This window comes from Dendrobates tinctorius, unplaced genomic scaffold (assembly GCF_039654945.1).
Source record: "Dendrobates tinctorius isolate UK_male_01 unplaced genomic scaffold, ASM3965494v1 ptg000060l, whole genome shotgun sequence".
Lineage (NCBI taxonomy): Eukaryota > Metazoa > Chordata > Amphibia > Anura > Dendrobatidae > Dendrobates > Dendrobates tinctorius.
The window spans coordinates 40218888-40231948 of NW_027361728.1; the positions used below are offsets into that span (position 1 = coordinate 40218888).

Sequence of the window (13061 nt, forward strand, 5' to 3'; positions counted from 1 at the left end):
CTGCCTCTGGCACTGGACTGCTTGACCGTGTGCATGGCATTAGGAAGTCTGAAGACTACCAACAAATTTTGCAGCATAATGTAGGGCCCAGTGTGAGAAAGCTGGGTCTCCCTCAGATGTCATGGGTCTTCCAGCAGGACAATGACCCAAAACACACTTCAAAAAGCACTAGAAAATGGTTTGAGAGAAAGCACTGGAGACTTCCAAGGTGGCCAGCAATGAGTCCAGACCTGAATCCCATAGAACTCCTGTGGAGAGATCTCAAAATGGCAGTTTGGAGAAGGCACCCTTCAAATATCAGGGACCTGGAGCAGTTTGCCAAAGAAGAATGGTCTAAAATTCCAGCAGAGCATTGTAAGAAACTCATTGATGGTTACCGGAAGCGGTTGGTCGCAGTTATTTTGGCTAAAGGTTGTGCAACCAAGTATTAGGCTGAGGGTGCCAATACTTTTGTCTGGCCCATTTTTGGAGTTTTGTGTGAAATGATTAATGTTTTTCTTTTTGCTTCATTCTCTTTTGTGTTTTTTCATTTAAGACAAATTAAATGAAGATAATAATACCAAAGAATTTGTGTTTGCAATCATTTTCAGGAAGAAACTGAGTATTATCTGACAGAATTGCAGGGGTGTCAATACTTTTGGCCACAACTGTATATATATACACTGCTCAAAAATAAAGGGAACACTTAAACAACAGAATATAACTCCAAGTACATAAAACTTCTGTGAAATCAAACTGTCCACTTAGGAAGCAACACTGATTGACAATCAATTTCACATTGTCATGATCCCAGTGCAGGTTGGACCCGCACGCTTCGGGTTAATGTCTGGAACCAGTGCTGGTGGATCTGCACTTCTGGGGTTAAATGTTATGATCTCAGTGCAGGCTCTTACCTGCACACCTGGGGCTTATCATTGTGGCCTCTCCTTGGTTCTGGGAAAGCTTTTTATAGCCTCAGGAAGCTCCAATCCCCGTCAGTTATACTTTTGCCCTTGGCAGAGTGTGTTGACCCCTGAGTGTGTTTGTGCTGTGTTCTTGTTTGCCTGATACTTTGGTTTCAACTCGGTCTGTTCTCTGGATACTGCTTGTTGGATTCTGCTTGGTACCTTCTATGTCTGTTTGGCTTTGACCGCTGCCTGGCCCCGACTATTCGTTCTGTCTCATCCCTGGTACTGTACTGCTATCGCTGTGTATGACCCCCGTTTGTCTGACCTGAGCATTCCTGTAGTTGTGTCCTGCCGATCTCTTGCAGCAGGACGCTAAGCCCCGCCCCTTGCAGTCACATGACCGTAGGTCCTTCAATGCTTGCTAACTTCAGCGTCTCTAGGTCCTGTTGCCTGAGCTTCCCGGTCGTATCTGACCCCGGACCCCCCTGCAGTGTGGGTGAGTCCCTGCTCAGTGGTGGCTGCACGCCGGCACTGACAGGACCGTGACACACATGCTGTTGTGCAAATGGAATAGACAACAGATGGAAATTATTGGCAATTATCAAGACACCCTCAATAAAAGGAGTGGTTCTGCAGGTGGGGACCACAGACCATATCTCAGTACCAATGCTTTCTGGCAAAGTTTTGGTCACTTTTGAATGTTGGTTAGGCTTTCACACTCATGGTTGCATGAGACGGACTCTACAACCCACACAAGTGGCTCAGGTAGTGCAGCTCATCCAGGATGGCACATCAATGCGAGCTGTGGCAAGAAGGTTTGCTGTGTCTGTCAGTGTAGTGCCTAGAGGCTGTAGGCGCTACCAGGAGACAGGCCAGTTCACCAGGAGACGTGTAGGGGGCCATAGGAGGGCAACAACCAAGCAGCAGGACCGTACCTCCGCCTTTTTGCAAGGAGGAACAGGAGGAGCACTGCCAGAGCCCTGCAAAATGACCTCCAGCAGGCCACAAATGTGCATGTGTCTGCACAAACGGTTAGAAACCGACTCCATGAGGGTGGTCTGAGGGCCCAAAGTCCACAGATGGGGGTTGTGCTCACAGTCCAACACCATGCAGGACGCTTGGCATTTGCCACAGAACACCAGGATTGGCAAATTCGCCACTGGCACCCTGTGCTCTTCACAGATGAAAGCAGATTCATGCTGAGCACATGTGACAGACGTGACAGAGTCTGGAGACACCGTGGAGCGCGATCTGCTGCCTGCAACATCTCAGCATGACCGGTTTGGCTTTGGGTCAGTAATGGTGTGGGGTGGCATTTCTTTGGAGGGCAGCACAGCCCTCCATGTGCTCGCCAGAGGTAGCCTGACTGGCATTAGTTACTGAGATGAGATCCTCAAACCCCTTATAGAATCATAGAATCATAGAATCGTAGAGTTGGAAGGGACCTCCTGGGCCATCTGGTCCAACCCCCTGCTCAAAGCAGGATTCACTAAATCATCCCAGTCAGATGTCTGTCCAGCCTCTGTTTGAAGACTTCCATTGAAGGAGAACTCACCACTTCTCATGGCAGCCTGTTCCACTCATTGATCACTCTAACTGTCAAAAAGTTTTTTCTAATATCTAATCTGTGTCTCCTCCCATTCAGTTTCATCCCATTGCTTCTAGTCTTTCCTTGTGCAAATGAGAATAAAGATGATCCTTCTACAATGTGACAGCCCTTTAGATATTTGTAGACAGCTATTAAGTCTCCTCTCAGTCTTCTCTTTTGCAAACTAAACATTCCCAAATCCTGCAACCTTTCCTCATAAGAGAGGGTTTGCACACCGGTCACCATTCTGGTCGCTCTTTTCTGAACTTGCTCCAGTTTGTTGATGTCTTTTTTAAAATGTGGTGCCCAAAACTGGACACAATATTCCAGATGAGGTCTGACCAAAGACGAGTAGAGGGCAATAATGACTTCACGTGATCTAGACTGTATGCTTCTGTTAATACATCCTAGAATTGCATTTGCCTTTTTTGCTGCTGCATCACACTGTTGACTCATATTCAGTCTGTGATCTATTAGTATACCTAAGTCTTTTTCACATGTGCTGTTGCTTAGCCCTATTCCTCCCATTCTGTATATGCTTTTTTCATTTTTATTTCCCAGATGTAGTACTTTGCATTTTTCCCTGTTAAAAACCATTCTGTTAGTTGCTGCCCACTGCTCTAGTTTATTTATATCTTTTTAAATCCTCTCTCTTTCGTCTCTAGTATTAGCTATCTCTCCTAGCTTTGTGTCAACAGCAAATTTAATCAGTTTACCCTCAATTCCTTCATCTAAATCGTTGATAAAGATGTTGAATAATACAGGGCCCAGGACAGAGCTCTGTGGTACCCCACTTGAGACATTCTTCCAACTGGATGTGCAGCCATTTACGACCACTCTTTGGGTCCGATCACTAAGCCAGTTATGAATCCACCTAACAGTTGCCTTGTCCATTCCATACTTAGTCATTTTTTCAATAAGGATTGTATGAGATATTTTGTCAAATGCTTTGCTGAAGTCAAGATATACTATATCTACAGCATTTCCTTGATCCACCCAATCAGTGATTCCGTCATAGAAGGAAATTAAGTTAGTCTGACATGACTTATTAGTTACAAACCCATGCTGACTCTGTTTAATCACTTCATTCTTATCCAGGTACTGACAAACATGTTGTTTAATAATTTGTTCAAAGATCTTTCCTGGTATAGAAGTCAGACTCACCGGCCTATAGTTGCCTGGGTCCACCTTCTTCCCCTTTTTGAAGATAGGAACAACATTTGCTCTTCTCCAGTCTTCTGGGACTTCTCCTGTTCTCCAAGAATTTTCGAAGATGATGGAGAGGGGTTCAAAAATTTCTTCTGCTATCTCCTTCATCCCTTGTGAGACCATATGCTGGTACAGTTGGCCTTGGGTTCCTCCTAATGCAGGACAATGCCAGACCTCATGTGGCTGGAGTGTGTCAGCAGTTCCTGCATGATGAAGGCATTGAAGCTATGGACTGGCCCACCCGTTCCCCAGACCTGAATCTGATTGAGCACATCTGGGATATCATGTCTCGCTCCATCCACCAACGTCACGCTGCACCACAGAATGTCCATGAGTTGGCGGATGCTTTAGTCCAGGTCTGGGAGGAGACCCTCAGGAGACCATCCGCTGCCTCATCAGGAGCATGCCCAGGCGTTGTACAGTAGGGAGGTCATACAGGCATGTGGAGGCCACACACAATACTGAGCATCTTTTCCTTGTCATGAGGCATTTCCACTGAAGTTGTATAAGCCTGTAATTTGATTTTCCACTTTGATTTTGGGTATCATTCCAAATCCAGATCTCCATGAGATATTCATTTTCATTTACATTGATACCATAATTGTTATGTTTTATTGTTCTGAACACATTCCACTATGCAATGAATAAAAATTTGCAACTGGAATATTTAATTCAGAGATATCTAGTACGTGGTATTTTAGTGTTCCCTTTATTTTTTTGAGCAGTGTAAATAAAATAAAAAAAATGTTATACATGAAAATCACTGATGAAACATTAGTGGTAAAAGTTGGCACAAACCACTGATGAATAACAGTGTGTGATTTTACATATGAGAAAAATCATGGACGTTTGATTGAGGCCTTATACATTTGCAGACAAAAGATCGCCAATGTAAAATGAAAAGATACACAATTTTAGAACATTCTTTCCCCATGAATTTATCATGGTCTTCAATATCTCTGCTATCAGTCATCCAATAGGAATCTCCATAGTGGACAAAAGTATGGTAATCTCTTTAGGGTACAGTAACCTGACCTGTTACCTGGGTGTCCATTTTCAGGACAGATTTTAATCCTTCAAAAATAAACTGTTAAAGAACATGGGCAACTTTAGAAGCATTTTTTAAGTTAAATGCATGTATTTGGGGCTAAAAACCATCTTAGAAATCGGAATCCAACTAAAGTTTGAGAGTGCTCATCAGTAAAGATGAGCAAACCCATACTAAGTTCAGGGTTCGTTCTGGACAGTTAGTGTCCGGTGCTAAACTCCGAATACGGACTTCTCCCGGAAGCCCGTTGTATTGTTCGGAGTTTTGGAGGAAGTCTGGGAGGAGAGAGAGTGCGAGAAAGAAAATTTTACAGCTCAAAAGTTTGGGTCTCAATTGTTTTCAATGGGGTTTGGGTTCAGGTACAGTACTGAAACCCAAACTGAACTTTGGAATAAAGTTCAGTTCAGGTACCAGAACTCGAATTTCCGCAGGTCACTCATCCCTAACAACATGCCTTTTTCAGTTTCTCAGGTTTTCAGCATCTAAATGTAAACAAGAACCCTCCTTTTTACTACCAGCATGCAGAGGTATTCAAAATGGCGAGGAATTAAAATAAAATATATTATAAAACCACATAATTTATTATAAGGGCTGTCCTGTCTTCAGCTAAATGAACGGGATTCATATAGCTTAACAAGCAGCTAAACCCCTATACCGGGGTCCAATAAGGGAGACTGTAGTTGAGTCTGTGGTTTATTGAACGTAGGTATATAGATGGTGAAACTACAATACAAGACAAATACATAGAATCAGTACTGTGTCCATAGGAATACACAATATACATAGGCATACATATAGGGGGGAACTAACTAAGCTGACTAATATGAGAGATAGGGATGTATAGAGGGAACATGTCACGTACCAGCGATGCTAACGCAGGGGGAGAAGAGGGATGAGGTGCTTCCAGTATGCAGACTTGATAGAAAATGGCAGACTGAAGAGAAAAACGGGGCTGGAATAGACCATGGTACTTTGCAAACTTACCCAGAATACATTGTGAATTGGAGGGAAAGAATACAGGAAATACAATGCATAATAACACGCAGTTATGACTTTGGCCACTAGATGGAGCCAAAAACACTAAACATTAAACTATGGAAATCTGAACATTCTATACATACAGCAATCATTGTATGTTATCAAAATAGGCAGTTCAAGAGTCATTAATTATGTCGGAGACAGAACAAGGACGTAGTCAGTCCTCTTTGGACTCTCCTGACTCAAGCATGATTGCATGTATTTCTATACAGCTGTCACGTTCGGGTCAGGAGTAGAGATGAGCGAATTTGTTTGGATTCAGTTCCAAATACGATCTGACTTGAATATTGTTTATGCAATATTCGCCCAACACAGCCGAACGTCATTAGAGTCAATGGGTGTAAAAATTACCGAATATGTTCGGAACCGACCATAAGACATAAATTCGGCACTAATAATGTTCGAATATGGCCCGAATATGTCAAAATCAGATTCGGGTCCAAAATCCAAACAAATTCGCTCATCTGTAGTCAGGAGAGAAATCCGAGCATTGCGAGGTGATTGTCGTCCATGTTATATGGCCATCTGACAGCGCTTCTAAAGGTGACCAAATAAATCTATGATCTGGCTCACGTACTGTATGTGTATAAAACTTACCACATAGAAAAACCTTCAATCCCATGAGCTCAGTTCTGGTTGGACATGGCAAACAAGAATTTCCCTTAATATGTCTTATGTAATTTGTGCCACTATTGCAAACCCTTCCAAACACTTTTTGTGTTAGCCAGTCGTATGTGGCTATGCCAGCCGGACTAGTTCCGCAACAACACTGGACAGACCGTTGTGTGCTTCCATTGTAAAATAATAATGATAATAATTACATCACTTCCTTATAAGAAAACGGAGACTGGAGGCAAAGACTTTATTACGTGCTCTCCATATGCACATGTTTACATTCAAGGTGTGGGAGACGCATCATTTTCATTACTCAGAATAATCAACATGTTCCAATCGCCTCCCTAAAAATAAATATATGAATGGATTACTCCGAGCTGCTTTCTGCTTGTCAGTTTACTTTGGCTTGAGATATTTTGTATTTTATGGAGCACGTTATTAAAAATATATGAAATACGAGTATAAAAATTCAGTTTGCTGGACGTTCACACGACCATAGTTTTGGAATATGGAAAAAGTCTGTGGAAAAAAATGGACAGCACACGGACAAATGTTATTCAAAAGGCCTGTTCAGATGACCGTCTTTTTTTACACGGACCGAACGTCCACGTGAAAAAAATTGCAGCCTGCACTAGTCAGATTTTAAATAAAATGTATAGGCATACGGATTTTCAATATATAAAACCTCAGAAAAATATCATATGAAAAGTTGGCATAGTTTATTATTGATTTGTACAACTACAATCCAAAGGGTAGGTTCACACGACCAATTTCTCCACATCCAAGAACAATAAAGTGGGATCAGTTTTTCTTGTATGTAGAGCGAAAGAAAAAGTTTCTCCACCTTGTCCTTTCTGTCAGTCGGTGAAAATCAGACGGCACTTGGATGTCATCTGACAACGGTTTGATTTTTTTCCACTGACTCATAGACTTGCATTTCCAATTGTAATCTGACCATTCGGATCAAAATCAGACATGACTTTGAATTTTACCGAGGACCATTCTGTTCAAGGAAATAATTAGTCATGTGAACAGCCCGCTAGAATATAATAGGTACAAGTGCTATCCGTGAAAACCAGGACTTGTACGAGAAAATCGAACAAGCGCACCAGTGCTTATAGTCATTTTTTTTTTATTATTTTTTATGTACACATATCATGGACAAGTTCTGCTTTTGCACTGATCCATGGTTTACATATCGTTCATCATGACAATTGATTTTATTATACGTGAAACACACGGTGTAATTCCATGTGTAAGCTGTTTCTGCTGCTGCCTACTGCCCGCAGTGACTACAGAAGGGGTGTAGATAGCAGACGTGTATAATAAAATGTTCTCAGGTGACATGATGAAAGCAATATCTGATGTCAGGAAGAATATGACGTATTTCATACATGTTTTGTACCATTAGTTTTCTCCTCCACACAGGGGAAGCACTTCAGCATATTCCTAATTTGCAAGTATTGGATTTATCATGGAACAATGGTCTCGGAGGAGCTTTATCCAGACTCACTCAGCACTTTACAAGCAACTGTGAATTAAAGTCATTGAATTTAACGGAGTGCAGCCTAAAAGCCGAGGACGGTGATTCATTAGGTAAAAACATCTACATCTATCATTACCCGAAGCAGAGGAGCATCTAGTAGGGGAATGGTAGGAGAAGGTGGTGTGGCTGTAAAGCAGGCAAATTGGATAAAGCAACACAGAGGCGCAGAACAAGGGTTACCAGGGGGTTGGTTTAATTAATACAAAGAGAATTCTCGCAGGGAGCAAAAGGGGTTAAAGAGATTTTAAGCTAAAGAACAGGATAACTAAAAACCACAGTCTATGCATTTAACTGTTTCACTTATCGTGAGTCTGATGCTGATCACTTCTCCAAAGATGAAAGTTGAAAGCCAGCTGATGCCGGTGTTGCGATCTTCAGGCTTCCCTGCCCAACAGATCTGTGTGCACTCTTCTGGTGGCAACGGGATGAAATCAGTCTGAACCGTTGAGCTTCTAGTCCATCACACTGCTTTGCAGCCGGGTGTCTTTCTCCACAATCTCCCGCTCGGCGTGCTCTGCAATCGGGAATTCCGCACAACACTCTCCCGCTTGGCATGCTCTGCAAATGGGAGTTCCGCACAACACTCTCCCGCTCGGCGTGCTCTGCAACCGGGAGTTCCGCACAACACTCTCTCGCTAGCACGCGAACTAACCTTACCCACGGAGCGCAGCAGGTCCATGCTCTCTCTTCTCTGCCAGGAACTCTGTTTCTCTTCCTGCGCAAAACTCCTGGTCCCTGCTAAACTTACCACAACCCCTCTCTGCAGGTCATGGGTGATCTCCATCTTCAATTTCCTTACCCCTGCAACAATGGGTGTGGCCCCAGCAGTTCCAAACCCGGTGCTCTGTTGGCACCCACAGCCCGGTTGTGACGACTCCTGGAGTGGACCCTCTGGGTCGTGGCACCAACTCACCTAGGGCGAGCTGACCTAGTGAGGACCACCCCCTATACAGGGAGTGTCAGGGGAAAGCCCAAGGGGGTGAGGCACCACAACTGCTGGAACCAGGTAACCGGCTCACAGGAGACATGAGTGAGTGTATCTAGCAACAGGGAATTTGCAGAGTACAAGAGTGTGCAAAGCGTGGACACAGGGACGCAGGGTATAGGACAATACAGGGTGAGTGTACGGAAGCACGGAGAGCACAGGGCAATACAAGGCGTGTACAAGAGAGTGCGCTAGATACAGGGTAGTGCAAGGCAAGTACATGGGAGCACGTATGGCGTGCAAAGACAAGCACGCCCGGGTGCGAGCAAAGCAGGGCATGTGCAAAGGAGCACACCAAAGTATAGAGTTAGACAGAACTTGCGCTGGGAAGTGCGCCTGGGTCACCCCATCCCAGGGCTGTGGGGTACTCGGTACCGGGCCGGTGTCAGGGGGAAAGGTGTCACAGCGGCGGTGACCCGGTCCGTGGCCCTGGGTGCCCAAATCAATGGTGGTTTGTAGTTAATAGTTCGTGACGCCACCTGTGGTGTTTGGCAAGCAAGATGTTAAGCCAACGCTGCATGCAGATCCTCTGGGGCTGATGGTGTGTTGCAGCATAGATGGTGTAGCTCCCCACAGGTGAAGCTGTAACCCCAGGGCAGTGTATAAGCGCAAGCGGCGTGAGGAATGTTGGTACCCAGATATAGCAGTGCTGACGGTGTGGACGCACAAATGAACAGAGGACACCAGGGCTTGTATTTCCAAAGCTTTACTCACAGTTCATGGTACACACTGGTGCCTGCCTCCGTGCCGTGTCCTCCGGGGTAGAGACTCAATCAACCTCCCGGGCAAGTCAGGATTCTCCTCTCCAACACTTCGCCAACATGTACCTTTCCTGAACGACTCCTCTATTGCGCCTTTTAGTGTGAAGAGCTCCAGTACCGTGGTACTCTGAAGTTCCTCCTGTCAGATGTTCCTAACAACTCTACTTGTATGACAGACAGCTGTAGCCTCTCTCGGGGACTCCTTTCTCCAGAGTCCTGGCTCTCTATTCAGTTGCTGTTGTGCCCAAAGTCTTGGATCGGAGTAGTGCATTTACAGCCAACTACTTCACCGGTGTCTGCTGCAGGACCATAAGTGTCCATACAACCTCGGGGACCGGGCCCCGGCCTTGCGCTGAGAACCTATAGGTAGGGTTCCACTTCCAACCCACAACTCCTCTCTGTTCTCCTACTCCTTCGTTCCGCGCTGTTCCTTCTCTCTCTTATGGAAGCTTAGGTTGCAGTTCTACGTCTTTCTCCTTCTGTTCCTTTCCCGTGCCAGCTGGCTTAGGTCACTGAGGCAGCTGCAGCACTCCTTCCTCCAGGGATCCCCACTCCTCCCGAGTGGCTTCCTTCCTCTTCGACCCTCTGTTAGACTGATCTGAACCCCAATTCTAAACTTTCCCACTCTTATATAAACTCTACCCACCTCCCAGCACATCTCGTGTTACGAAGCAAGGACCCACGAAAGGTGCTCTGCTACCCTCTAAGCATGGAGCCGCGATGTGGTCCATTGCTGAACTATCCTGTGTGTGGGGTGCAGATGTTGGAGTGTGGAAAGGAGTTCCCAACTTACCTAGTTGGTGGGGCACTACACCTTAGGAGAAGGTGCAGTACCTCTGTGGCGACTGAGCCTCAGGGGTGCCACACGCCTGAGTGCAGGGTTAGACAGAGCGTGCACAGAGAGCATGCCTGAGTGCGAGGTTAGGTAGGAGATGTGCTAAGGAGCACGACAGGGCACAGAGCAGAGACAGAGCGTGTGCAATGAAACATGATAGAAAACCGAGCAGAGTGTATGCACGGAGCATATGCCGAGAAGCATGGCAAGGCAAAGTACAGGAACAGAGCACAAGGCAGAGTTCAGGAACAGAGCACAAGAGAGAGTACAGGAACAGAGTGCAAGGCAGAGAACCCGAATACAGCGCACAGCCAGGCAACGACCAAGTAGACCAAGCCAGGAAGCACAACAATAATCAGGCACCTCCCATAGGAAGAGGTAGCCTAATATAGGGCAAGAGCACAGGGACTTCCGGGTCAGATCCTTCAGGACCATAGAGAGGGCATGGCTGCAGCTAGAGCCGAGAAGAGCGCGCATGCGGACTAGCAACACAGCGCAGCCATGGAATCAAGTGCCGGAGGTGAGTGAATCCCAGGTGAGAGTGGTGAGACAGGCGGCATGACACCGGTCTTCTTCCTTACATGGCCACTCTGAGCCCACTCACATCTCACATGGAGAAGTACAAGTCAATTTCAAGAAAGATACATCTCAAAAAAGATGGGACAGGGTTAACAAAAGGCTGGAAAAATAAGTGATACTAGTGAAAAAAAAACAGCTAGAGGGTCAATTTTTACATGACTGTGTATAATAAGAGCATGTTAGAGGTGGAATCTCTCAGAAGAAAAGATGGTTGTCATAATAATAATAATAATGGTCAGACACCATATCAGCCATAAACAATTACTTTTCCAGAGGTCGGGGGAAGATGAGATATATTATAGCATATCACTGACAAAATGTTTGTCTTTCCCATTTTTTTTATTTTATGAACACACAAAAATAAGTGCAAAAAGCTAAACTCATCTACCAATCCACCTGCTCTTTGTAGCCCTGTTGGGTTTCTTTATCGATCTGCACACTTTCTCTAATGGCCGGGATGTTGAATGATTGGGACAGCCAAGGAATGTCTACAGGGGTGAGCAATGTCCCTGCTGTGACCAGTGATTGGCTGTAGTGATCATTCATCGCCACCACCAGAAGAGTAAACGAGGAGATGGGTGAGGGACCCGGTCAGCAGATGATTGGTAGGGGAATAGTTTTTTTTTATCTTGGCAACAAGCTGGACCCATGTTACACAGCAATTTTGACCACTAGAGCATTATAAACTGGTCAAAGATTCAGTATTACAATGCTACATCATAACATAATGAACATGACTGTGAGCGCCGTGCAACTCTTAAGTTGTTGAGACCACGATGCACAATTGGCAAGAAGTCTAGAGACTTAACGGAAATTTGTGACTTAAAGGGATTCAATCAGAACAATCTCCTTTCAACCTAAAGTGTTTATAGGATCATGCTGCTCTCTAAAAGATATCATCCACACATTACTGCTGGCACATACCAGCCTGATGGAGTTTAATTTAATATTGCACAACGGACTGCACTTCCCAATATGTTCAGCCACCACAATTTATCATGTTTGGGCACAATGGGCAATGTATGCAGTGATATACTGTACATTGGAGCCTTTAGTATACATTTTCCTGAGATATCTTATTTTATTATTATTTAAACCCATAGAGACAGAGTTAGCAGAAGAAGTGATGCTTCCATGATTTTTTTTTTATTTTTTTTAAATTGTAGCTGTTGCTAACATTATTCTGTGTGAATAGGCTTTTTTTTCTGTATTTCAGCACAGGCCATCAATAAGATGTCAAGAATTGAAGTTTTGGAACTGTCAGAAAACAAAGAGCTTGGAAGTGCAATGAAGAACATCACTGAGGAACTAAAAAACTGCTCATATTTGTGGGCTTTGAAACTGCGCTCTACGTGCTTACATCAGGATGGCATCAGCTTTCTGAGTGAGTAACTACGTCTACTATATCATATAAAGCTTATATTCATTTGTTTGACTCCCACAGCCTCCATAGATATACAGTTGTGGCCAAAAGTATTGACACCCCTGCAATTCTGTCAGATAATACTCAGTTTCTTCCTGAAAATGATTGCAAACACAAATTCTTTGGCATTAATTTGTCTTAAATGAAAAAACACAAAAGAGAATGAAGCAAAAAGCAAAACATTGATCATTTCACACAAAACTCCAAAAATGGGCCAGACAAAAGTATTGGCACCCTCAGCCTTCCGGTAACCATCAATGAGTTTCTTACAATGCTCTGCTGGAATTTTAGACCATTCTTCTTTGGCAAACTGCTCTAGGTCCCTGATATTTGAAGGGTGCCTTCTCCAAACTGCCATTTTGAGATCTCTCCACAGGTGTTCTATGGGATTCAGGTCTGGACTCATTGCTGGCCACCTTGGAAGTCTCCAGTGCTTTCTCTCAAACCATTTTCTAGTGCTTTTTGAAGTGTGTTTTGGGTCATTGTCCTGCTGGAAGACCCATGACCTCTGAGGGAGACCCAGCTTTCTCACACTGGGCCCTACATT

General features: G+C 44.5%; 1 protein-coding gene across 1 annotated transcript in view; it reads left to right on the top strand.

Annotated features, from left to right (window-relative positions):
- Positions 1-13061, top strand: part of LRRC31 (leucine rich repeat containing 31) — an 82990-nt gene that overhangs the window by 56810 nt on the left and 13119 nt on the right. The window contains exons 5-6 of the mRNA XM_073578904.1: positions 7814-7981; positions 12308-12475. Coding sequence (XP_073435005.1) covers positions 7814-7981; positions 12308-12475 — 336 coding nt within the window. The remainder of the gene's footprint in view (positions 1-7813; positions 7982-12307; positions 12476-13061) is intronic.